This window comes from Hyperolius riggenbachi, chromosome 2, assembly GCF_040937935.1.
Source record: "Hyperolius riggenbachi isolate aHypRig1 chromosome 2, aHypRig1.pri, whole genome shotgun sequence".
NCBI lineage: Eukaryota > Metazoa > Chordata > Amphibia > Anura > Hyperoliidae > Hyperolius > Hyperolius riggenbachi.
Genome location: NC_090647.1, coordinates 36,016,770 through 36,044,290, shown reverse-complemented (window position 1 = coordinate 36,044,290; position 27,521 = coordinate 36,016,770). Strand labels below are relative to the sequence as shown.

At 43.7% G+C, this 27,521-nt stretch overlaps 2 protein-coding genes across 2 annotated transcripts in view; both read left to right on the top strand.

Moving 5' to 3' along the window:
* Positions 1–27,521, top strand: part of LOC137544771 (odorant receptor 131-2-like) — a 177,038-nt gene that overhangs the window by 77,699 nt on the left and 71,818 nt on the right. The gene's annotated exons all lie outside the window — the stretch shown is intronic.
* Positions 14,243–15,199, top strand: LOC137544774 (odorant receptor 131-2-like). The gene has a single exon (XM_068265864.1). It carries the CDS (start codon positions 14,243–14,245, stop codon positions 15,197–15,199), a length of 957 nt encoding a protein of 318 aa, XP_068121965.1.

Here is a 27,521-nt window from a genome sequence, read left to right as displayed (position 1 = left end):
CAGGTTTTGGCCATTATAGTTTTAAATTAATATAAGCTACCGTAATTAAAACTCATGTATTTTATTTGCCCATCAGTCCCGGTTATTACACCGTTTAAACGATGTCCCTATCACAATTTATGGTGCCGATATTTCATTTAGAAATAAAGGTGCATTTTTTCAATTTATGTCCATCACTATTTATAAGCTTATAATTTTAAATAATATAATAACATACTCTCTTGACATGCATATTTAAAAAGTTCAGACCCTTGGGTAACTATTTATGTTGTTTTTGTTTTTTTTTATTGTATTTTTTTTAATTTTTTTTTAAATAAAATATGTATGTGGGTAATTTTTGGTGTGGGAGGGAAACTCCTAATTTTAATTGTAAAATAATAGAATTGTTTTATTAAAAGTGTATGTGGGTGCAGTTTACTATTTGGCCACAAGATGGCCATAGTAAAAAAAAGTCCTGGATGCGAACAATCTCGCATCCAGGAAATAAAGTTCACGGAGAAGTTTCCTGGGGGGCAGAAATACCGCGCTCTCTCACTAGAAAGCGTCGGTTTTTCTGTGGGGAAATTAGATCGGTGAATGGGAATTATATTCCCATTCACTGATCGGGGGACTAGCGGCGGGCGGCAGGTGGGCGCGTGGGAGCGCGCCCAATCGCGTGCACCATGCGGCAGAAGCAGCAGTGCCTATCTGGACGAGGAAGCTCGTCCAGATAGGCCGAACTGGTTAAAGCCTGACACACACATCCAATTTTGATTGGCCAATTTTACCACCTCCATGAGGTAGGAGGGTCAACAGATTTTTTTTAATACTATGAGCAGATTGTGCAGGCAAACTTCCATACTACATGGAGGTGGTAAAATTGGTCAGTGATCAGCCAATCAAAATTGAAAAAAAAGACCTGGCTTTAATTTTGACTCAACTTCACTAAGCCTGGTACACATTTTCATTTATGATTGGCCAATCACTGACAAATTTTACCACCTCCATGCAGTATGAGTGCTTAGCTACACAATAGGCTCATAGTATTTAATATCTGTTGACTCTTATACTACACGGAGATGGTTAAATTGGTAAGTGATTGGCCGATCATAATTGAAAGTGTGTACTATGTTTAAGACAATTATAGACAATAAAAAGGCAACCATAAACTAGAAACATAAGCTACACTTTGTAAATATTAAGCAATGTATTTATTAGAATTTAAAAAAAAAAAAGGTACATTAGACTACAGTATATTAGAAAATAGGTGATGTGTCTCTATAAAGGTTAAAGTAACTAGATTGTGTTGTTTTTGAACAAACCACAAGATGTTGGGTATTTGTCTAATTGGCTGTATGTGGCTCCACCCACCTTGCCATATTTTAATCCCAGTCACCCAGTGACCCAGTGTGCCAAGTTTGGGAACTCTGGCTTTAATACTTTGAGAATTACAGCTGTTTACAGCTTCTCATTGAAGTCAATAGGGAAAATCTGATTGGTTGTTTGGGGCTATGCACACTTTTTTGGGTCCCCAGAATGTGACAGAATATTTCAGCTTCACCCCATGACTAAGTGACTCACATTTGGTGAGTCTAAGTTCAAAACTGGTCAAGTGACAAAAGTTTCAAATTTTCCAATGAAAGTCTATGGGAAAAAAATTGGGTCTTCAGGGGCCGCAACAGGGGCACAGAGGATGGGACTGTTTAAAGCACAAGCAACCTGCACGGCTAAGGGCTGAACAAGTGTGCAAAATTTCAGAACTGTACTACTAGAAAATTGCTACATTTTAATTGGCGATGGTAGCTTTGGGGTGCCCCCCCCAACAAAATACATATTTCTATTTGGGGTGACACCAACAATATGTGGTCCGAGTATGGGGAGTGTAACTTAAAAGCTGTACGAGTGGCAGTGATTAGAACATTTTCCCTGTCAAATTCAATACGAAAAAAGGAGTTTTCCAGGGTCTGCCGCAGTGGCGTGGAGGGTGGGATCGCTTATTAAAGAACAAGCAACGTACTTTGTTATAAGGCGAATAAGTGTGGGAAGTTTGACCCTTGTACCCCTAAAACTGTCGGAGGAGTAGCGCATAGAAAATGCAGGGGCGCTAAGAATAATAATAATAAGAAGAAGCTTAAAACAATCGAAGAACAAGATGTTGGATATTTCCATAGCCGACATAATTAATGCATCTATTAGCTGCACAGCGCTGTATGACAATAGAGATTCAGTCATACAAGAATAATGGGAGGGTGGTTTACCAATAACTATTTAATAATGCTGCTCCCAGATAGAACATGTACCCTCCGTAGTGGTGCTCGGATACCTCTTTTTGATATCTGGGTTGTTCCAGATCCAGATAGTAAAAAATCTGGATAAATCCAGATACTGTATCTGGATTCAAACCGAAATGGCTGTAAATTAACATCAGGAGGTTCCAGACAGCAGTCGTGCAGCCCACGTTGTGTCCAACGCACAACTGGGACATCACAGTTTTCAGCCCAGACATCTCTAAAAAATTAAACAGTTTTTTTTAAGCTAACTCAATACAAATTAACTATATATAACTGGTAGTAGTAGACTAGTTGTAGTAGTACTAGTAGACGGAGTGACAGGAGCACACACTAACTGTCTATCTGTCACACACTGACTGACTCTAACAGCAACACTGCAATAACAGTCAGAGGTAGTAATGATGGAAAATGCCCTGAACAATTTTCTCTTTACTTACTATATAAAAATCACTGAAATCAAAACATGGACAGTACAATACATATGTTATGTAAGCAGAACGAGTATTTATCTCCTTATATGTTTTTTTCCTCTTGGGATAGTATGGCTGTCTCTCCTGCTTTAACCTGCTTTAACCCATTCGCGTTCCATCGTTTTCACTTGAGAAATGTTCACCTCCCATTCATTAGCCTATAACTTTATCACTACTTATCACAATGAACTGATCTATATCTTGTTTTTTCTGCCACCAATTAGGCTTTCTTTGGGGGGTACATTTTGCTAAGAGCCACTAAGAATAAGAAAAAATGGAAAAAATCATTATTTCTCAGTTTTCAGCCATTATAGTTTTAAAATAATACATGCCTCCATAATTAAAACTCACGTATTGTATTTGCCCATATGTCCCGGTTATTACACTGTTAAAATTATGTCCCTATCACAATGTATGGCGACAATTATTTGGAAATAAAGGTGCATTTTTTCCATTTTGCATCTATCACTATTTACAAGTTTAAAATAAAAAAAAATATAGAAATATTTCATCTTTACATTGCTATTTAAAAAGTTTAGACCCTTAGGTAAATATTTACATGTTTTTTTTTTTTTTTATTGTAATGTTTTTTTTTATATTAAACATTTTATTTGGGTATTTTTGGGAGGGTGGGATGTAAACTATAGTTTTATAATGTAATTGTGTGTTGTTTTTAATTTTTTTTACTTTTAGTTGTAGTTTTACTTTTTGGCCACAAGATGGTGGCCATGAGTTTGTCTACATGACGTCACTCTAAGCGTAACACACGCTTAGAGTGACGCAGGGGGGTGGCAACGGCCAGAAAAAGCACAGCTTCCGAGAGAAGCTGTCGCTTTTTCAGCGGGGGAGAGGAATCAGTGATCGGGCACCATAGCCCGATACATTGATTCCGTGGCTACCAAATCCGCGGCCGGGAGTGCGCGTGCACGCGCGCGATCGGCCGCAGGAGCGCGGGAGCGCGCATGGTTCCTGGACATAGTTTCTACGTCCAGGAACCAAAATAGGTTAAATAAAGAATGAATGCCATAAAAAAACAACCCTATGTTTGTCCCCCCCCCCCTAAAATTTGAACAGTATATATTGCCCTATAGTCTATAAATCAGGTACATATACACATTTATTCTTATTGGTGGAACATATGGACTTTTTTTCAGAACACAGGAGTATGGTTTCTTTCTTTTGTTTGACATTCAGCCCCTGTTTTACTACCTCTTATTAGTAGGGATGGTCAATGAGATGCAAGAAGTTGTGAGTTGAATCAGTATTATGCAAATGTTGTATGTAAATGTACATTTGAACTGAAGTTGGAGAAATGAAGATATCTCCTAGATCAGAGATGTTGAAATCCAGTCCACAGGGGCCGAGGTCAACACACATTTTTGGCACAACTCAAATTAATTGATGGGTCTGAATCAGCAAAGGTGTGGTCCATCAGGAAGACTACATTTCTCCATTTCTCAGTTCATCCTAAACACTGGCATGGATAAGGCCCCTGAGGTCTGGAGTTCGACACCCTAGATACATATCCAGGAAAAACGATATCAAATCTTGATAATGAGGATATAGTTAAGTGCTGAAAGGTGGCAAGTACTTTACAACGCCTGAATGGCACCATCATATATTCAGAATGGCTAAACCAATTTCCATCTGTCCTCTTCTCAAAATCACATGAGATTATGAGGCCCTTCTATATAGAATTTTCCAAAGATCCAGGCGACAGGTTTCAAAGTGGGATGAAACTCACATTTCATTTACGGTCTAAAACATTAAACTCCGAATAAAACTAAAAGGTAAAAAATATAATATTGGTTTTGAAGCTACTGGGAGGGTTTATACTAAAACCTGTAGTTCACTTATAAGCTAATTAATAAAATTGCCCCACCAAAATGATCAGTTATGTTCAGCTATACTAAGCTTTGTAAATAATGCAGAGAATAATGCTGTGTCCAGAGAAAAAGCAGAGAACATTCTCTACTTTGTTTGCACAGCAATAACTTAAATTACAAGACAATCTGATAATTTGCCCTGCAACCAGCATTCTCATTAAAAGACAACTATCTCAAAAAAAAATTAAAATTTAATTTACGTTATGCAGTGAAAATCTGGGAGTGCTTTTGTGACGAATAAAGGAAATACAGTACTGAGAATATCCTATGAGGAGATGTACTAGTCCAAAATCTGTCAGATCTGTCTGCTTTTTACTTCCTACTGTATGTGACAGCAACATAGGAAAAAGATCATTTATAGTGCATTTTACTCTAGGAGAAATGCACTTTTTATATGCATGTATTTTATATTTTATAATTTGCTCGCAATAGTGGTCCTTTAATTAGCTCCAGTAAGGTGTAAGTATGCCCTTGAATGACATTATGCCAGTCGTTTTAGGTTTTCTAATACATTTTTCCTGTGTTTATTTTAACGTTTTAGAGCAAAATTTTGATTTTGAGATTCATTCCACCATAACCCATGATTTTATGTAACTCGCAGTAGTCTACCCGGGGTCGTAGTGAGAGAAGAAAGAAAATTCCAACTTTGGGTAGAGACATAGAATGGCAGATCATCCCTCTTAAAGCTTAAAGCGGACCCAAACCGAACATTTTTTTAATTCACAATATTTAGTTGCACCACTCTGACACATACAAAGGTAAATAAACACTCCTTCAAGCCTATGAGCATTTCAGTGCATGCTTTTCACCCCTCTCTTTTCATAACTAGGGTTATACAGGTGGCAGCCATTAGCAATTCCTCCTTTGCCAGACATCTCCTACTCCACCAGTCTGCTGGATTCTGTCCTGGCAATATGAAAGGAAGGGAGGGGTTCCTCCAATAAATGTAAAATATTTTATATTTGTCATCATGCAGTTGAAAAAAGGCTTCTATTATTATTATAATTTAGAAAATAGATTTTATTTCTGAAATCTTGTATTTTTAATTTGGGTCCACTTTAACCACTTTACTTCCACCCGTACAGATTTCTCTATCCCTTTTTCCATCCTTTTACCACCAGGGACGGAGAAATCCGTACTTCCCATGCTCCCGCCACTGCCCGCGCTCCCGCTTGCTTATGTGCGCACTCCCGCTCGCATACACACCGCCGCCCGCTCGCCCGGAGATCAATGAAAGGGAAAATCCATTCCCGTCGTTGATCTAAGCCCCGCAATGATCCGCTGCTTCTACGAGAAGCAGCGATCATTGTGAAGAAAAAAAAAAAGTTCCCAGCCTCTTCGTACTTCCTGCAAGCGTCCGGAAGGACGCTTGCAGGTCGCATAAACAAAATGTTACTGTGGCCATCTTGTGGCCAAATAGTAAAACTACACCCTAAAGCATTTTTCACATACAAATACATTACTTATACACAAAAAATTAACTCATTACCTCCCACAATCCCCATTTTTTTTTGTAATTAAATTTTTTTTTTAAATTTACAATTAAAAAAAATACATAAATAGTTACCTTAGGGACTGAACTTTTTAAATATTTATGTCAGGAGGGTACAACACTGTTACTTTATAAACTATGGGCTTGTAATTAGGGATGGACGCAAAACTGAAAAAAATGCACCTTTATTTCCAAATAAAATATTGGCGCCAAACATTGTGATAGGGACATAATTTAAATGGTTTTATAACCGGGACAAATGGGCAAATACATTTCATGGGTTTTAATTACAGTAGCATGCATTATTTAAAAACTATAATGGCCGAAAACTGAAAAATAATGATTTTTTTCCCACATTTTTCCTATTTTCCCATTAAAACATATTTAGAATAAAATAATTCTTGGCATAATGTCCCACCTAAAGAAAGCCTAATTGGTGGCGGAAAAAACAAGATACAGTTCATTTCATTGTGATAAGTAATGATAAAGTTATAGACGAATGAATCGAAGGAGCGCTGAAAGGTGAAAATTGCTCTGGTTCTCAAGGGGTAAAACCCCTCAGTGGTGAAGTGGTTAAGAGCTGCCTGTTCTCATTTGGATATTTGAAAATAGGACCAGAATGAACCTCAGCCCCGGAAAGAGTTTGGGATGTTGGGGAGGCGCCAAATATATATATATATACTAGCTGGTCGCCCGGCATTGCCCGGGTATGTAATTGGCTAGTGTTAGCTCTGCCCACTTTTTTCTAATCCTAACACACAATTACTCAATGATGACCTAGTTTGTGAGCTTTGCGGTCTTTGGCATCAATAATTGGCATTGAAATGAAATAAATCTAATTGGCTGTGGCTCCACTCCTTTGAAAATAAATATGTGAATTTTGATTAGCTTTTGTAGGCTCCACCCACTTTTCTGAATATTAATCCCAGTCACCCAGTGACCAACTGTGCAAAGTTTAAGAACCCTGCCATTGACAGACAGTGTAAGAATGGCTGCAGTTTACATTCTGGCAGTAAAATTTGTATTTTTCTCCATCCACTGATGTCCTAATGTTTCCCGGGTATGTATTTGGCTGCTGTTGGCTGTGGCCACTTTTTCTAACCCTAACACACAATTGTCAATAGTCATTGACCAAGTTTGTGAGATTTGTGGTCTTTGGCATGAATAATTTTCATTGAAATGAAACACATCTGATTCGCTGTTTGTGGCCCCACCCCTTTTCTAAATATTTAACCCCAGTCACCCAATGATCAACTGTACCAGGTTTGAGGCTTGTGCCATTAACAGTGCAAAAATGGCAGCAATTAAATATTTGCCTTGAAAATCAATAGGTGAATTGGGATCGGTTTTTGTAGGCTCCACCCACTTTTCTGAATATTAATCCCAGTCACCCAGTGACCAACTGTGCAAAGTTTTAGATCCCTACAATTAATAGTGTAAGAATGGCTGCAGTTTACATTTTCCCAGTGAAATTTGTGTTTGTCTCTGCCCACTGAAGACTCGGCATTGCCCAGGTATGTATTTGGCTGGTGTTGGCTCTGCCCACTTTTTCTAACCCTAACACAAAATTACTTAATGACCAAGTTTGTGAGCTTTGCGGTCTTTGGCATCAATTATTTGCATTGAAATAAAATAAATCTGATTGGCTGTGGCTCCAACCCTTTTCTGAATTTGATCCCCAATCACCCAATGGCCAACTGTACCAGGTACAGGTGATTAACAGTGCAAGAATGGCATCAATTAAATATTCCCCTTAAAGATTAATAGGTGGATTTTGATTGGCTTTTGTAGGCTCCACCCACTTTTCTGAATATTAATCTCAGTCACCCAGTGACCAACTGTGCAAAGTTTGAGAACCCTACCGTTAATAGTGTAAGAATGGCTGCTGTTTACATTTTCCCAGTAAAAGTTGTATTTGTCTCCGCCCACTTATGACCTTGCGTTGCCCGCTTATGTATTTGGCTGGTGTTGGCTGTGCCCACTTTCCTAACCCTAACACACAATTAATCAATTACTCAATTACCAAGTTTGTGAGCTTTGCAGTGTTTAGCAACAATAATTTGCATTGGAATGAAACAAATCTGATTGGCTATTTGTGGCTCCACCCTCTTTCTGAAATTGAACCCCAGTCACCCAATGATCAACTGTACCAGGTTTGAGGCTTGTGCCATTAACAGTGCAAGAATGGCAGAAATGTAAATATTCCCCTTGAAAATCAATAGGTGAATTTTGATTGGCTTTTATAGGCTCCAACCACTTTTCTAAATAATAATCCTAGTCACCCCATGACCAACTGTGCAAAGTTTGAGAACCCTACCATTAACAGTGTAAGAAAAACAAAAGTTTGCTTTCTTAAAATAGAAAGAATTTGCAATAATTCAGGTTAGAGTGAGCTTGAGATGTCTCCCAGTGCATCACTGCTGAATATATGCAAATTAGCCATTATTACACTTAGACACTAAACACACCTCCAGAACTGCTGGAATGCAATGATGTGTCAGCTTGTTAATTTGTACACAGTCATAATAATCCAACATGCATATGGACTGTTTTGGATTGTTTGATCCTCATCAGTGCATGGCATGGATTAATTTGGTTCTATGCAGCAGGGCTTGTAACACCGAGAGGTATAGACTAACCAGCAAGGTCATGGTGACCCAGAGCTCATTGGAGTGTGTAAGGGACTACAATGGTCCTAAAAGCCCCATTACTAAGATGTTAAGGCCCGGTTCACACTTGCGGTTGTCTGCCAAACGGACCGGATGACCTGACCGGATCCGGACCGGATCCGGATCCGGTCAGGTTGCATCAGGTGTTCATCAGGATGCGATCCGGATCCGTTTGGCAAAAGTTAAGTACAAACCAAATAAAATGTTGGGGTCTGGGAGGTCAGCAGAAGGGGGACCTGTGGAATCAGGCCCTCTGCTGTTTAGCACTCACCTCCACCTCCGACATGCTGCCAACATCTCCAGCTCGTGTAAAGTCACTGCTGCTCCACTCCAAAATGCTTGCCCATGTGTCCCCATCCAAAATCGCCGCAACAATCCGCATAGGAAGTGGGGTAGAACATCCGGATTTTTAGCCAGTGTGTTGTGCGCTCTCCGGTTCTCATTGCTTTGTATTGGCCGGATGGTGCAGTCCGGCTCCGCCCCGGATACGGCTGCCGGAGGAGCCGGACCCAAAAATAGCGCATGTTGGAACGGACGCCGGAGTCCGGATCCGGCCCGGATCCGGTCCGGCTCCGGTCCGGCAGAACGGACGCATGTGAACGGACGCATAGGCTTTCATTGCCATGCCGTGCGTCCGTTCCGTCCGTTCTGCAAGCGGTCCGGCTCCGGCACGGCGATTCCGGACGGCCACCGCTAATGTGAACCAGGCCTTAGAAAAACAAAAGTTTGCTTTCTTAAAACACAAAGAATTTGCGATAATTCAGGTTGGAGTGAGCTTGAGATGTCTCCCAGGACATCACTGCTGAATATATGCAAATTAACCATTCTACCCTTAGAAGCTAAACACACCTCCAGTGTAACAGTGTAAGAATGGCTGCAGTTTACATTTTCCAGTATTTGTCTCTTTTTGGTTATGGGAATAAAAAGTATCCTATACTTTATTCCAGGTAATGTACTATGTGTGTGCCAAATTTCATTCAAATCCGTTTAGCCGTTTTTGCATGATCGAGTAACAAACATCCAAACATCCGAACTTTCCCATTTATTATATTAGTAGGATACCAGTTTCCTTGCAGCAGGGGCATAACTAGACTTAATAGGGTCCCCCCTGCAAAAATGATAGCATGGGGCCCCCTTGGTCCCCGAATCCCATGCGGGTCATGTAATCGGGAGCTGGCGAATGGCAGCAGAGAGTGTTTTGCTGTAAAGCAGTGCCTGGAAGCAGGAAAAAATTACACATGCTCCTGTACATGTTTTTTTGTGAGTGATCAGGGAGGGTTTTTTGCTAATTGGCAGCACTTGCGGTTGGGGAGAGGGAGGAGGAAAGGCCCCTAAAGCCTCTGTGCCCTCCCCCCCCCCCCCCCGCAATGGCTGGGGCCGCAGGGGTGATTGTTATGCCCATGCCTGCTGATCTTTCTGGCATCAGTAGTGTCTGAATCACACACCTAAAACAAGCATGTGGAAAGTTTTTTTTCAGTATTTCAGCAAATATCTGATCTGCATGCTTGTTCTGGGTCTATGGCTAAACGTATTGGAGGCAGAGGATCAGCAGGAAAAAAATAAATAATATGGCAGCCTCCACAGTCCTCTCACTTCACGTGTTATGGTACTCGGGTTGCATTATACTTATTTTTTTAGAAATCAAGCAAAGGGTGTCAGGTAAGGTTTCATAAAATGGCCTTACTGACAATAGATGGAAGGAACATACACTTCCTTGGAGAACCATTTGATAAACTTTTTATGAGGTAAGAACTAGGGATGGCCCTGCCTGGGAGAACTCATAGAGAAGCATGGGATCACTTTGATCAGCTTATAGATTTGTAAGTTTCTGATTTGCTGTGATGACTTCCTGGTTTAACACATGATCATGACCAGCAAATCAGAGCCTTACAAATCTATCAGCTGATCAAACTGATCACATGCTTCTCCATGAGTTCTGCTATTCAGGGCGATCCCTAGTAGGAAGCATGACAATACTGATGACAGGAAACAGGATATCAAGAAACTGTGGACCCAAGAATGAGGGAGGCTTCTAAAGTGATGAAACCTGTCTTAATGTTGGATTGGACAGCCAGTGGGTTAGCATGAGAAAGAGAAACAAAATAAAGGCTTAGGTTTCTAACCAGTCATGAGTCAATAAAGCATCCATAAGGCCGGTTTATAGAGGAACTCAAGTGAAAAAAATGTAATATAAAAGTGCTTAATTTTTACAATAATTATGTATAAATGATTTAGTCAGTGTTTGCTCATTATAAAATCTTTCCTCTTCTGATTTACATTCTGACATTTATCATGTGACATTTTTACTGCTGGCTGGTGATGTCACTGGAAGGAGATGCTGCTTGCATTTTTGGCAGTTGGAAACAGCTGTTATTTCCCACAATGCAACAAGGCTCCCACAATGTGATGTCAAGACCTAAGTGCTGTGAGGAGCTGACATCCCATTGTATTAGGGGTTCCACCACAAAATCAGCCATACAGACCCCCTGATAATCCGTTTGGTAAAAGGAATAGATGCAAAAGTGGGTATCAGCTACTGATTGGGATGAAGTTCAATTCTTGGTTAGGTTTTCTCCTTAAGAGTCATGGGGGACCCGTGGCAAGGGTTACTTGAAGGCCCCCTACAGTGAGGGACCGGGATACTGTGCTTCCACATCATGTACTCCGTCATGATCGAAACAGTCAAGACGTCACACTACACTACCCATCCGCCAAACAAATAAAGGATTATTAAAATGCAGCCACACATTGTGCAGAGGCCAGGGAGAGCAGTTGGGAGGAGACCACCTGAGGGGTCTGGCACTGCGGGGGTCCCTGGCAGGGGTCAGGGTCCCTGGGGCAATTGCCCCCTTTGCCTCAATGGCAGCGCCGCCATGCTTAGAGTTAACAATGACTGCCACATTAATGAAGGTAAGGCAATATAAGAAGCAGTAGATACAAAAGATACTGTTGAATAGATAGGACTAGAGTCATCCTTGCCGGCAAGCCTCATGGGATAGAAACGTAAGAGGAAATACCCAGGAGTGCCACTGTAGAGGTAGAGTAAGCTTTCAGACTGCATGGCAAACAAGTGGTTAGCAAAATTTTGGAGGGGGTGCCTCATGCTGTACTTTTTTTCCAAAATGTGTTTTTAATTTATACAGAATACTCAAGCAGCTCGGGGTGACCAAAAATGACTAGGAAAGTATAGGGGACACAAAGAAACCAAAAAGTCCTGCTACTACAAAAAACACAATGAAGGAAAACCACACTAAATTTTTACTGCCAAATTAAATTTAAAATGTTTTGTAATGAATAGTGAGGAGGCAGCTGCGGCGAACCACGCTGCCACCGCAGCTGCCTCTACCTCCCTGGCGAACGGTGCTCCCAAGCCTTGGGCGTCTAGCACGCCGAGGACGGGTCTGTCATCTGCACATAGGGTCCCATTGGCGCGTGCGCGCGCACCGTCGCGACCTTTATGCGGCAAGGAGGCGCATCAGCTGACCTGCGGGTTGGCTGACTTCACGCCAGGCGTCCGCCGCTGCTGATTGGCTGGGCATAGGGGGGCGTGCCTCAGGGTCTCCTCGGGCTCTTAAGCCCGGAGGAGTCAGTCGCAACTTGTCTACTGTTGCGAATATCTCGTGTTAGCACTCAGACCCTTAGATAGTTCCGGTGTGCTTTGATCCAGGAGGAAACCGGGGATTTCACACAAGATAGGAATTATTTGATAGCCTTAAAGAGAACCTGTACTGAATAAAATTATTTAAAATAAACACATGAGGTAACTTCAAATGAACATTACATTGTTACCTTGCCATCAGTTCCTCTCAGAAGCTCACCATTTTCTTCTTACAGTGATCCCTTCCAGTTCTGACAATATTTTGTCAGAACTGAAACATATCAGTTGCTGTCAGTTATATATCAGTTGCTGTCAGTTACAGCTGAGAGGAGAACTGATGTGCCCATGTCTCCCTATGGCTCAAGTGGGTGATGTTACAGTTTAACAGTGTGCTGACCAGGAAGCTGTTATAGGGTAATGGCCATTTTCAAAATGGAGGACGGAGAATTCCATTGATCACAGTGGACAAACAGGACGCAGGAGAGGAAAAATAGATTGAGGAGTAGACTACACAGGAGGTAAGTATGACCTGTGTATGTTTATTTTGACTTTTAATTTTCAGTTCAGGTTTTCTTTAAAGATTTACTTTACTGTGTTATTATTTGTGCATGACTCTGGCTCGTTCTGACTACTCTTCTGCTCAGTGACTTTGTACCTCTGCTCATCTGATCTTGTTGCCAACCCTGCCTGAATACCCTTCTGCCTCTGTCTTCTGATTCTGTACTTTTGCCCATCTGATCTTATTGCCAACCCTGCCTGAATATCGTTCTGCCTCTGCCTTCTGTATTTGTACCTGATCTGCCTGTCTGTTGCCGAATCGATTAGTCTGACCTCTCTACTCTCACCAGGGAGCCCTTGTCTCTGGTGAGGGGCTCCATACTGTTAGTACCCACCAGCTCCTCTGGTGAGGTGTTGCTAAACCTATCAGTACTTACTGTTTGCACCAATCACTACACTCAGTGCAATAAAGTGTTACTAAAGTCACTTTATTTCCTGAAGTGTTGCTATATTTGTATTATTGGTGATTCTGCAGATCACCATATCATCAGATATAGTATCTGCATTAATTGGTGATACTGCAGATCATCAAATAATCAGAACTCTGTATTTGCTGACACCAATCGTTACATGTTTACAATGTAATTTAAGAAAACAAATGTATTAGGGATTGAAGAAGCTAATACATTGAAAAACTGACACTGCTCCAGTGCCTTAAAGAGGAACTCCAGTGAAAATAATGTAATACAAAAAGTGCTTAATTTTTACAATAGTTATACTGTATATAAAGGATTTAGTCAGTGTTTGCCCATTGTAAAATCTTTCCACTCCATGATTTACATTCTGACATTTATCACATGGTGACATTTTTACTGCTGGCAGGTAATGGCACTGGAAAGAGATGCTGCTTGCTTTTTTGGCAGCTGTAAACAGCTGTTATTTCCCACAATGCAACAAGGCTCCCACAGTGTGATGTCCGGACCACAGTGCTGTGAGGCGCTGACATAATTTGTGGGAGGTGTTTTACCACAAAATCAGCCATACAGAGCCCCCTGATGATCCGTTTGAGAAAAAGAAAAGATTTCTCATGGGAAAGGGGGTACTGATTGGGATGAAGTTCCAATCTTAGTTACAATTTCTCTTTTACTATGGCATCTCTGTACTAGAGGCCTTATGTATGAGCTACTGCATAAGCAATATCAATAAATTCAACTTCATCATTACGTTGGGTAAGCTTGTATTTTGTCAATTTCATGTGATGTTGTAACTAGGACTTTTGCAATCCGAACTTGCGTTCCTAAGGTATAAACGTTTTCCCTTTTTGTTACAGTTTAAATCAGCCAAGATCATTTGGTCATGATGAACTCCAGTGGTATTCAATCCAATGCAACAATAGTATCCAGCAAGAGCACCACGAACCTGGAGGTTCTAAGAATGACAGTCATGGTACCGATGTGTCTCTGCTTTTTCTTCTTCCTGCTCTTAGTGGTGGGCATGCTGAGCATTTTCTTTAGCAGCTCTTCTGCCCGAGAAACCGCCCGCTACATCCTTCTCGCACACATGCTCATCAATGATACCGTCTACCTTGGCTTGGGTATTTTGCTTTTTGCCATTTACTTTTATCCAATAACATTCCCCGCCCCCTTCTGTTACTTAGTAATCACGGTGTCCTCCACCACCCTGAAGATCACGCCGTACACCCTGGCGGTGATGTCCTTGGAACGATATGTTGCCATATGCTTCCCGCTTAGACACAGTGAGTTTTGCACTGCTCAAAGAACCTTCCTGGCAATTGTGCTGATTTGGACCGTTGGACTAATACCTAATGTTGCCGATTTCATTGTTCTGAGTTCCTCAGTGCAGGGAAGCTTTTTTTTACTTTACATGAAATGCAATAAGGCATTTTTTACCATCACCCCCACCCAGGAGACCATAAGACTTTTTGCTAACTCCTTCACATTCGCTCTGGCGGGACTGATAATCATCTTCACTTACGTCAAGATCATGGTGGTTGCTTTCAAGGTGGCATCTGGTCGGGCTTCTGCTTCCAAGGCTGGAAAAACCGTCTTGCTCCATGCCATTCAACTCCTCTTGTGCATGACAGCATTCAGCTCTACCGTTATAGAGGTGCTGTTGAAGGACAATATCTTGGTTTTAGCAGTCATCAATTTTTGTTTTTTCATGTGTCTCCCAAGATTTATTAGCCCATTTATATATGGTATACGAGATGAGTTGTTTCTCACTTATTTGAGGAGACATTTGCCCTGCCATGCTTGCAAAGCAAAGGTAAACCAACTTCAGCAACATCAAAAATAGGTTTCATTCAGACATTGATGAGCATTGCAGCTATTGCTGCTTTACGTGCCCTCAGTTTGGTTTGAGGGATGTTCAGTTTAAAACGGACCTCTGGTGTAAAAAATCAGCACAGACAGCAGGAAAAAAATGTAAAAAACCTGATCACTTGTGCCATAAAATCCAGGTTTTGTTGGATAGCCACGCCTTTCTCTGAAAAACTGCCACGGCAATTTTCTGCCTTTGCAAAGACTTCTAAGAGATTGTGTAATCTATGGGTGGGAGGTGCCTCATAGTTTGGCCTAAGTACTCTGAGGGGAACAGTAAAGCAAGTGACTGCCATCCTGTGGCACATGTACAGCGATGGGGTGGGGACATTATATGCAGCTTCGAGGTCTTCAAAGATACAAAACCTTTCATAGCCATTTTTGTGGGATTGCCTAATGCTGAACACACATCTAAAGTATCACAAAGGCTTATTTCTCAGACATTCAACAGTGACACCAAAGACCGCTGCACATACTTTGCTCCATATGCCAACTTTTTTTTTTAATAACTTTGTACACATTAGCAGCACCCCAAAAACATATTTGAAGGAAGGTCACTGAAGTGAAAATATTTTTTTCTTGTATTGTGAGGATCAAGCTGGTGTCAGCATTACCCATTTATTAGAGGTGTTTTAGACAGAATAAGGCAAAAACGGCGCTGGAAATTTGGGCACAGCCGGCGCTGCCATAGTCCGTTATGTGAATTATGGCTATAGCGGTGCTCAATCAGTCAGTAATTTGGGCACTGTCAAAAGATGGCACCCAAATTATGATAAAAACAGAGTAATCCGGCCGCCAGCAATAGCTGAAAGCTGAATTGCGTCTTACCCCAGAGTCCTAAGGCAGCCTAGAGGGGGAATAGTAATTAACGCCTCCGGACTTTTGTAGAAGCAGGGTGAGCAATTTGCCGGCTTTACCCTGTGCCCAAATTTCCAGATGGCTTAACCACTTCAGCCTTTAAAGGAGTTATCAGGTGAAATTGAACAAAATAAGCGCTACTTACCCGAGGCTTCCTCCAGCCCCAAGCTCCCAGAGTGTCCCTCGCCACAGCTCTGCACGCAGCCGTTCGCCGCAGCTCCGTCCCGATCCCCGGCGATGACGTCAGGCCGACCTCCAGGTCGCCTGCGCAAGAGGCACTGTAAATCACTGCCACGTGGACCGGAGCAGACTGCGCCGGTGCAGAACTACTGCTCTTGCGCAGTCCGCTCCGGTCCACATGGTGGTGACTGACCTGGAGATCGGCCTGACGTCATCGCCAGGGACCGGGAGGGAGCTCCGGCGAATGGCTGCGTGCAGAGCTGCGGCGAGGGACATACTGGGAGCTTGGGGCTGGAGGAAGCCCCGGGTAAGTAGCGCTTATTTTGTTCAATGTCGCCTGATAACCCCTTTAAGCCTTCAGTCATTTTTCACCTTATGCATCCGAGCAATTTTCACCTCCCATTAATTTGCCAATAACTTTATCACTACTTATCACAATGAATTGATCTACATCTTGTTTTTCCACCACCAATTATGCTTTATTTTGGTGGTACATTTTGCTAAGAATTATGTTTTCTAAATGCAGTTTAACGGAATATTAAGAAAAAAATGGAAAAAATTCATTATTTCCCAGTTTTTCGGCCATTATACATTTAAAGCAATACATGCTACCATAATTAAAACCCAATTATTTTATTTTCCCATTTGTCCCAGTTATTACACCATTCCTTTAAATTATGTCCTTTCACAATGTATGGCGCCAATATTTTATTTGGAAATAAAGGGGCCTTTTTTTTTTAGTTTTGTGTCCATCACTATTTACAAGCCTATAATTTAAAAAAAAATAGTAGTAATATACGCTCTTGGCATCCATATCAAAAAAGCTCAGACCCTTAGGTAACTATTTATGTTTGTTTTTCTTTTTATTGTAATTTTTTTATTTTTTTATAGTTACAAATTTATTTGGGTATTTTTGGGAGTGTGGGAGGTAAACAGTTAATCTATCTATCTATCTATCTATCTATCTATCTATCTATCTATCTATATATCTATCCCCCCAGGGCCGGTCCAAGCAAGAAGAAGGGGCCGGGCCAAGCAAGAAGAAGAATTACTGCCCTGCCCCCAGGGGCGGTCCTACACTTGCCACCAAGCTGGAGGGGGTAGCGGCCAGGAAGGGGGTATTGGGCACAGCGGTGGGGAGGGGGTCGGACCGGAGGGGGCTCGGACCCCCCCTCCCTCACCTGGGTCCCCCATCTGCGCTCCTCCTCTAGCTTAAGTTCTATGGAAAACAAAAGTTTGCTTTCTTGGAACAGAAAGAATTTGCGATAATTCAGGAGTGAGCTTGAGATGTCTCCCAGTGCATCACTGCTGAATATATGCAAATTATCCATTGTTGCCCTTAGAAGCTAAACGCACCTCCAGAACCGCTGGAATGCAGCGTTTAGCTTCTAAGGGCAACAATGGTTAATTTGAATATATTCAGCAGTGATGCATTGTGGGAGACATCTCAAGCTCACTCTGTTCTAAGAAAACAAACTTTTGTTTTCCATAGCATTTTAGTAAGGGGGCTTTTAGGACCATTGTAGCCCCTCACACACTCCAATGAGTTCTGGGTCACCATGAGCTTGCTGGTTAGTCTGTAGCTTAAGTTCAGCAGCAGCCACCGCCAGGGGCGTAGCAATAGGGGTTGCAGAGGTAGCGACCGCATCGGGGCCCTCCCTCAACTACAGTATTAGCTCTCCATTGGTCCTGTGCTCATAATAATCACTTTTATAGATACTTTGAATAGTGGTAATCATCAACAAGCTATTTCCTTTCCCCTTCTTGCACCTCTGACACTGTGGTTGTCATTGGCAGGTTTTGTTGCGCCATATCAATTGTTATGTATAGAGTGCTTGGGGGGCCCCATTGTAAAACTTGTATCGGGGCCAACAGCTCCTTAGCTACGCCACTGGCCACCACTATTAGTAAGAGGCAGCGGGCAGGGATGACTCACCTCTTCCGCGTTCCAGCGTGCGTTCCACTGTCATCACTTCCTGCAATGCCGCCCACTGTATTGTAAGTGGATGGCATTGCAGGAAGTGACGACAGTGGAACACGGAAGAGGTGAGTCATCCCTGCCCGCTGCCTCTTACTAATAGCGACGTCTGCTGCTGAACTTAAGCTAGAGGAGGAGCGCAGATGGGGGACCCAGGTGAGGGAGGGGGGGTCCGACCCCCCTCCCCGCCGCAAACTTAAGCTGTAGGGGGAGAGCACATGGGGGACCCAGGTGAGGGAGGGGGGTCCGACCCCCCTCCCCGCCGCAAACTTAAGCCAGAGAGGGAGTGCACATGGGGGAGCCAGGTGAGGAATGGGGGTCCGACACCCTCCCCACCGCTGTGTCCAATACCCCCTTCCTGCCCGCTACCCTCTTATGCGGCGTATGCTACGCCGCGGGTCGGCTAGTGTAATTTATTGTGTGTATTTAAAAAAAATTGTATGTAGATGTAGTTTTACTATTTGGCACCAGATGGCCTCAGTCAATTTTTTTTCTTCCTGTAAGCGAGTAATCACGGGCGACAGCACGATAGCAGGAGTGCGATCGGCCACAGGAGCGCGGTGCGGCGCGTCAGCAGCCTTTTGGACATAATAGATACGTCCAAAAGGCTTAAATGGTTAATTACATGTATGCGTTTTGGTCTGCTCCATAATAAAAACTTTATTTCAACATTGAATATGGGGAGCAAAAATAATTTTTCTCTTAGTAGTAGTAATTGTAGTCACTGGGAAATATACTATGTTGTCTACCAAGCCTATATTACGTACCAATGTTTGTTTCTAGCTGTTTACAGTGCCACAGGAGATGATGCCACTATGTAAATCAATAATAATAAAAGTGAGTACCCTGTTTCCAACAGCTACAATCCGATTCGATTTTCGGAGCCCTTGCAATTTGCAGATGAACATGTTAATCGCAGTGCCCCTTTTCTTTGGTTTTTGGCTAATCGCAAATTCTCTGCATTCTGCATCTTTTGTCCATTTGCAGTCGGCCTGTAATCATTTTTTAATACCAGCCAAAAATAGTTTTTAAAGAGAATCTGTACTCTAAAATTCTTACAATAAAAAGCATACCATTCTATTCATTATGTTCTCCTGGGCCCCTCTGTGCTGTTTCTGCCACTCCCTGCTGCAATCCTGGGTTGTAATTGCCATTTTTAGGCAGTGTTTACAAACAAAAGACATGGCTGCTAACTAGAGTGTGATAGGCTTGAGAGTAGCTCAGTCTCTGACTCATACAGAGCTTGGAGAGGGTGTGTATAGCTTCTGCCAATGACAAGCAGTGCAGCACATTCCACACATTCCAGCCTCAGCCGACAGAGCCGACAGAAGAGAGAAGATTAGATTAGATAACAGAGATAACACAGCCACTGCGCAACTAGAAAAGGCAGCAGTAACACAGACCACATTAGAATAGGTATAGGAACTTATAAGATAGAAGAAATAAGGCTGAACATTTTGTTACAGAGTCTCTTTAACCCTCCTGACGGTTTGCTAAAAAATCGCCAGGGGGCAGCAAATCTTTTTTTTTACATTTTTTTTTTTTTCATGTAGCGAGACAAAGTCTTACTACATGATAGCCGCTGCTCAGCGGCATCCCCCCAGCCCCTCCGATCGCCGCCGGCGATCGGCGATCAGGAGATCCCGTTCAAAGAACGGGATCTCCTGGAGGGCTTCCCCCGTCGCCATGGCGACGGGGCGGGATGACGTCACCGACGTCAACGACGTCGTGACGTCATAGGGGATTCCGATCCACCCCATAGAGCTGCCTGGCACTGATTGGCCAGGCAGCGCACGGGGTCTGGGGGGGGGGGGGCTTCTGCGGCGCGACGGATAGCGGCGGATCGGCGGGTAGCGGCGGCGATCGGGCACTGCACGCAGCTAGCAAAGTGCTAGCTGCGTGCAGCAAAAAAAAAAATTATGCAAATCGGCCCAGCGGGGCCTGAGCGGTGCCTTCCGGCGGCATAGCCCGAACTCAGTTCGGGCTTACCGCCAGGAAGGTTAAGAAAAAAAAGCACACATTTTAAATGGAGAAAATTGCAATCGCATTGCAGCTTTAGTTCAGCTTTAAGTGAGCAATAGTAGTCTCCCACAATGCATCAATACTGAATATGCAAATCATCTCTTGATGCATTAGTATGTAGTGATGCATTGTGGGATACCACAGTTGTTCACTTAAAGAGGAACGCCAGTGAAAATAATATAATAAAAAAGTGCTTCATTTTTTACAATAATTATGTATAAATGATTTAGTCAGTGTTTGCCCATTGCAAAATATTTTAAATCCCTGATTTACATTCTGACATTTATTACATGCTGACATTTTTACTGTTGGCAGGTGATGTAGCTGCTGCATGCTTTTTTGGCAGGTGGAAACAGCTGTAAACAGCTATTGCCCACAATGCAACAAGGTTCACAGACAGGAAACTGCCAGGAGTACCACGGTCCTCAGAGTTTCTTGTAGGAGGAGTTTCACCACAATATCACTCATACAGCGCCCCCTGATGGTCTGTTTGTGAAAAAGAATAGATTTCTCATGTAAAAGGGGGTATCAGCTACTGATTGGGATGAAGTTCAATTCTTCACTGACTGCCTCATCTGCATTTCATTATGCAAGAACATGCACCGGGTCACTGAGAAGAGCCCCCCCCCCCCCCCACGATGATAGAGACAACACCGCACGGACTGGAGGGGCAGGGGCAGAGATGGAACAAGATGTAATGGGACCCTAGGAAAGGTAGTAGATTTGGGGCGCCCGTGTGGTCCCTTTGGTCAGCTGAAGTGGAGAGAGGTCAGAGAAGGTGGTAGGTGGGCCCCTTGACACCCACTAGGCCCCAAGCAACTGCCTATGTTGCCTGGTGGATAATCCTGCTCTGGGCAGGTTAATTTTGCTCCAGGCCCCATTGTGGCTTGAACTGGCCCTGCTTCAGTCAAAGGTCTATACCAGTGATGGCTAACCTTGGCACTCCAGCTGTGGTGGAACTACAAGTCCCATGAGGCATTGCAATACTCTATCAGCTCTAAGCATAACTCAGGGAGGCAGAAGCAGAATAGGATTTGTAGTTTTGTCACAGCTGGAGTGCCAAGGTTATCCATCACTGGTCTATACAAACCAGACTGGGCATTTGGTTCACATTCATGTGTGCTGAATAAAGACGTGTCATGTGTTCATATGACAGTTTGCACAGTTTGATGGCCATGGGACTGACATTACCTATGAGGACTGATAATGAATACCCAGCAGAGTCAGAAAGGATATAAATATACATTTCAGCAACAGTCACACACACACTGCTGGGTTATGAAGTTATCAACTTTTATTCAGCTGCTGCTCCGACTTCTCAGTAAGTATGGAACAAACATGAGCATCACCCTTACTTTCTTCTTACAGATTTATGGCAGAAATACTGAGGATAAGGAGGTGATAACAAGCTGTGCGGCCTCTTGAAGGACAACTGAAGCGAGAGGGATATGCAGGCTGCCATATTGATTTCCTTTTAAAGAGACTCTGAAGTCTCTTAAAATTCCGCTTTTTATTTCAAAAATGTGTTTAACATCATTCCCCTAACTAAAACGCAGCATCCCCGCGGCTGAATATAACTAAATCCCCCAAAAACTCCCCGGGGGACAATCCGGGCAGCGTTTCCGTGTGAGGCAGAGCTTTCAGCTGCAGCTCTGCCTCTCCACACGTCTGTCAGCCCTGATCACCGCCTCTCCCCCGCCCCTCTAAGTCTTCCTTCACTGAGAGGGCCGGGGGAGAAGCGGAGATACGAGCTGATAGACGCGTGTAGAGGCAGAGCTGCAGCTGAAAGCTCTGCCTCATACGGAAACGCACAGGGCAGCAAAATCCACGACCAGAAAAGTTGTAGATTTTGCTAGGGGGGGATTTAGTTCGTGTCCAGCCCCGGGAATGCAGCGTTTTAGTTAGGGGAATGATGTTAATCACCTTTTTGAAATAAAAAGCTGAATTTTAAGAGACTTCAGAGTCTCTTTACACAATACAGGTTGCCTGGCTATCCTTCTAATCCTCTGCCTCTAATACTTTCAGCCATAGACTCTGAACAAGCATGCAGCATATCAGGTGTTTCTGACATTATTGTTAGTTCTGACAGGATTAGCTGCATGCTTGTTTCTGGTGTGGCAGAGGCACGCTGAATGCGTCATACAGACTGCTAGGGCACTTTTATTTGGCCTGAGGACAGTGGCGGCTCCAGGATTTTTTTTTAGGGGGTGCTATGCAGGTGCTGGACCAATTTCCGGGGGAGCTGACGACCTGCAGCGCGCTAAGCGCGCCGCGGCAAAAAATGGGTGTGGCTACAACCTGCGGCGCGCGAGGTGAAAAAATGGGCGTGGTCATGACCGGATGAGGGCGGGGCTAACTGTAATTTGAAGTGAACCCAGGGTAAGAGTGATATGGTGGCTGCCATATTTATTTCCTTTTAAACAATTTTAGTTGCCTGGCAGCCCTGCTGATCTATTTGGCTGTAGTAGTGAACTGAATTACACCAGAAACAAGCATGCAGCTAATCTTGTCAGTTCTGACAATATTGTCAAAAACCCCTGACCTGCTGCATGCTTGTTCAGGGTCTATGGTTGAAAGAATTAGAGGCAGAGGACCAACACGGCAGCCAGGCAGCTGGTATTACTTAAAAGGAGATAAATATGGCAGCTTCAATATTATTCTCACCTCGGGTTCCCTTTAAAAGTGCAACGCAAAGACAGAGGGCCCAAGTTTTGGTGACCCTTTTCCCAGAAAATTCACATAATTGTGCAGGTTTTCTCAAGAAAATACACGTAATGTGAGCAGATTTTAACAAAAAACACGTCCAATGACCCCAATATGCACAATCGGTAGCAGATATGACCCCAATATGCACAATCGTTATCAGATATGGCCCCAATATGCACAATCGTTATCAGATATGGCCCCAATATGCACAATCGGTAGCAGATATGGCCCCAATATGCACAATCGGTAGCAGATATGGCCCCAATATGCACAATCGGTAGCAGATATGGCCCCAATATGCACAATCGGTAGCAGATATGGCCCCAATATGCACAATCGGTAGCAGATATGGTCCCAATATGCACAATCGGTAGCAGATATGGTCCCAATATGCACAATCGGTAGCAGATATGGTCCCAATATGCACAATCGGTAGCAGATATGGCCCCAATATGCACAATCGGTAGCAGATATGGCCCCAATATGCACAATCGGTAGCAGATATGGTCCCAATATGCACAATCGGTAGCAGATATGGTCCCAATATGCACAATCGGTAGCAGATATGGTCCCAATGTGCACAATCGGTAGCAGATATGGTCCCAATATGCACAATCGGTAGCAGATATGGTCCCAATGTGCACAATCGGTAGCAGATATGGCCCCAATATGCACAATCGGTAGCAGATATGGCCCCAATATGCACAATCGGTAGCAGATATGGCCCCAATATGCACAATCGGTAGCAGATAGGGCCCCAATATGCACAATCGGTAGCAGATATGGCCCCAATATGCACAATCGGTAGCAGATATGGCCCCAATATGCACAATCGGTAGCAGAAATGACCCCAATATGCACAATCGGTAGCAGAAATGACCCCAATATGCACAATCGGTAGCAGATATGACCCCAATATGCACAATCGGTAGCAGATATGACCCCAATATGCACAATCGGTAGCAGATATGACCCCAATATGCACAATCGGTAGCAGAAATGACCCCAATATGCACAATCGGTAGCAGAAATGACCCCAATATGCACAATCGGTAGCAGAAATGACCCCAATATGCACAATCGGTAGCAGAAATGACCCCAATATGCACAATCGGTAGCAGAAATGACCCCAATATGCACACTCGGTAGCAGAAATGACCCCAATATGCACAATCGGTAGCAGAAATGACCCCAATATGCACAATCGGTAGCAGAAATGACCCCAATATGCACAATCGGTAGCAGAAATGACCCCAATATGCACAATCGGTAGCAGAAATGACCCCAATATGCACATTCGGTAGCAGAAATGACCCCAATATGCACAATCGGTAGCAGAAATGACCCCAATATGCACAATCGGTAGCAGAAATGACCCCAATATGCACAATCCGTAGCAGATATGACCCCAATACGCACAATCCGTAGCAGATATGACCCCAATATGCACAATCCGTAGCAGATATGACCCCAATATGCACAATCCGTAGCAGATATGGCCCCAATATGCACAATCAGCATCACCTGAAAAAGAAAAGAAAAACCCATTTACTCACCTACAGCCAGAAGACCTTCTTTCCCGACCTCCTGTCTCGACCTCATTGTGGCGCGCAGCGCCCGCGCGCCCACGATCCTCTTCCTTCCCGACGTCACGACGAGACTTCCTGCCTGCATGCAGAGAGCAGGGCTACGGGAAAATGGCCGCCCGAAGCCATGCACTGCAGACTCGAAGTCTGCAGAACAGGGCTCCGGGCGGCCATCTTACCGTAGCCCTGCCTGCTGCTCCGTGCTACCGCTGTGTGAACTGACTTGGCGTCTTTCAGACGCCTGAAGTCAGTTCACTCCAGGGGGTGCTTTGGGGGTGCTTGGACAATTCTAGGGGGTGCTCGAGCACCCCCAAGCACCCCCCTGGCGCCGCCCCTGCCTGAGGAAGTGGGCATAGTCCCACAAAACGTTTTTTTTGCTAAGAGAGCGACCGAGTCCAGGACTGCTGGTAGACCTGAGTGGAGTCAGGTATAAAACACTCCAGCTGCCTGAAGTGGTCGGTTGCCCCCTTTGCAACCCACCTTTGTAAGTACCATGGGCGTCCACAGAAAATTTTCCAGGGGGGGGGGGGCAAAAAGTGGGGAGCAAAAAATTTGGGCTGGTGTTGTGTGGCGCGCGTAGCAAAAAATGGAGCTACGGTCATGAACCAGAATGTGGGTGTGGTCGTGGGTGGAGACAAGTTTACATGAACTAAGCAATGGTGGGACATTAGATTAGGACAGTGGTGGCGAACCTTTTGGAGGTCGAGTGTCCAAACTGCAAAGTCACTTTACTATAACAAAGTGCCAACAGCAATTTAAACTAAATACAAACGTTTTAACTCATACATGAACATTATGGAAAATTAAGTTGAAAATAAACTGTGAAGATAAACAATTTCATCCATCGTACTCCTGAAAAAAATTATTCATTTTTTTAGAACCTCCCAGTTTCATTTTCTGTTTTAAAAAGCGGAAAAAGTAGGTTTAATGCTCATATGATGATGATTCAGCTTTTTCCATAGTCTCGCAGTTAGCAATCATGTGACCCCCAACAAGACACATTCAGCAATCATGAGGCCCCCCCCCCATCAAGACAAATTCAGCAATCATGAGGCCCCCAACATGACCAACTCAGCAATCATGAGGCCCCCAACAAGACAAATTCAGCAATCATGAGGCCCCCAACAAGACAAATTCAGCAATCATGAGGCCCCCAACAAGACAAATTCAGCAATCTTGAGGCCCCCAACAAATCATGAGGCCCCCAACAAGACAAAGTCAGTAACCATGAGGCCCGCAACAAGACAAATTCAGCAGTCATGAGGCACATAAAGATACAGCTTTTCACATAAATAGGCAGAATGCCCCCTTAATATGTAGACACCTCTCACCTGGCAGCAGTTCCCCAAAATACACTCAATCTGACAGCTGTGGTTCCCCAAAAATAGGTAGCCCCAGGTCTATAGGTGTCCCCAGAATAGGTGGCCAGCGGTATAGATGTCCCCAGAACTGGTAGCCAGGGGTAGAGATGTCCCCAGAACAGGTAGCCAGGGGTATATGTGCCCAGTATATGTAGGCAGGGGTATATGTGCCCAGTATATGTAGGCAGGGGTATATGTCCCCAGTATATGTAGCCAGGGGTATATGTCCCAGTATATGTAGGCAGGGGTATATGTCCCAGTATATGTAGCCAGGGGGATATGTCCCAGTATATGTAGGCAGGGGGTATATGTCCCAGTATATGTAGGCAGGGGGTATATGCCCCAGTATATGTAGGCAGGGGGTATATGTCCCAGTATATGTAGCCAGGGGGATATGTCCCAGTATATGTAGGCAGGGGTATATGTCCCCAGAAAAAGTAGCCAGGGGTATATGTCCCAGTATATGTAGGCAGGGGTATATGTCCCAGTATATGTAGGCAGGGGTATATGTCCCAGTATATGTAGGCAGGGGTATATGTCCCAGTATATGTAGGCAGGGGTATATGTCCCAGTATATGTAGGCAGGTGTATATGTCCCAGTATATGTAGGCAGGGGTATATGTCCCAGTATATGTAGGCAGGTGTATATGTCCCAGTATATGTAGCCAGGGGGATATGTCCCAGTATATGTAGACAGGTGTATATGTCCCAGTATATGTAGGCAGGGGTATATGTCCCAGTATATGTAGCCAGGGGTATATGTCCCAGTATATGTAGCCAGGGGGATATGTCCCAGTATATGTAGGCAGGGGGATATGTCCCAGTATATGTAGGCAGGGGTATATGTCCCAGTATATGTAGGCAGGGGTATATGTCCCAGTATATGTAGGCAGGGGTATATGTCCCAGTATATGTAGGCAGGGGTATATGTCCCAGTATATGTAGGCAGGGGTATATGTCCCAGTATATGTAGGCAGGTGTATATGTCCCAGTATATGTAGGCAGGGGTATATGTCCCAGTATATGTAGGCAGGGGTATATGTCCCAGTATATGTAGGCAGGTGTATATGTCCCAGTATATGTAGCCAGGGGGATATGTCCCAGTATATGTAGGCAGGTGTATATGTCCCAGTATATGTAGGCAGGGGGTATATGTCCCAGTATATGTAGGCAGGGGTATATGTCCCAGTATATGTAGGCAGGGGGTATATGTCTCAGTATATGTAGGCAGGGGTATATGTCCCAGTATATGTAGGCAGGGGTATATGTCTCAGTATATGTAGGCAGGGGTATATGTCCCAGTATATGTAGGCAGGGGTATATGTCCCAGTATATGTAGGCAGGGGTATATGTCCCAGTATATGTAGGCAGGTGTATATGTCCCAGTATATGTAGGCAGGGGTATATGTCCCAGTATATGTAGGCAGGTGTATATGTCCCAGTATATGTAGCCAGGGGTATATGTCCCAGTATATGTAGGCAGGGGTATATGTCCCAGTATATGTAGGCAGGTGTTTATGTCCCAGTATATGTAGGCAGGTGTATATGTCCCAGTATATGTAGGCAGGGGTATATGTCCCAGTATATGTAGGCAGGTGTATATGTCCC

Bases quoted from the DNA above. Each gene is read 5' to 3' on its own strand.
- LOC137544774 (XM_068265864.1), top strand. From the start codon at position 14,243: ATGAACTCCAGTGGTATTCAATCCAATGCAACAATAGTATCCAGCAAG.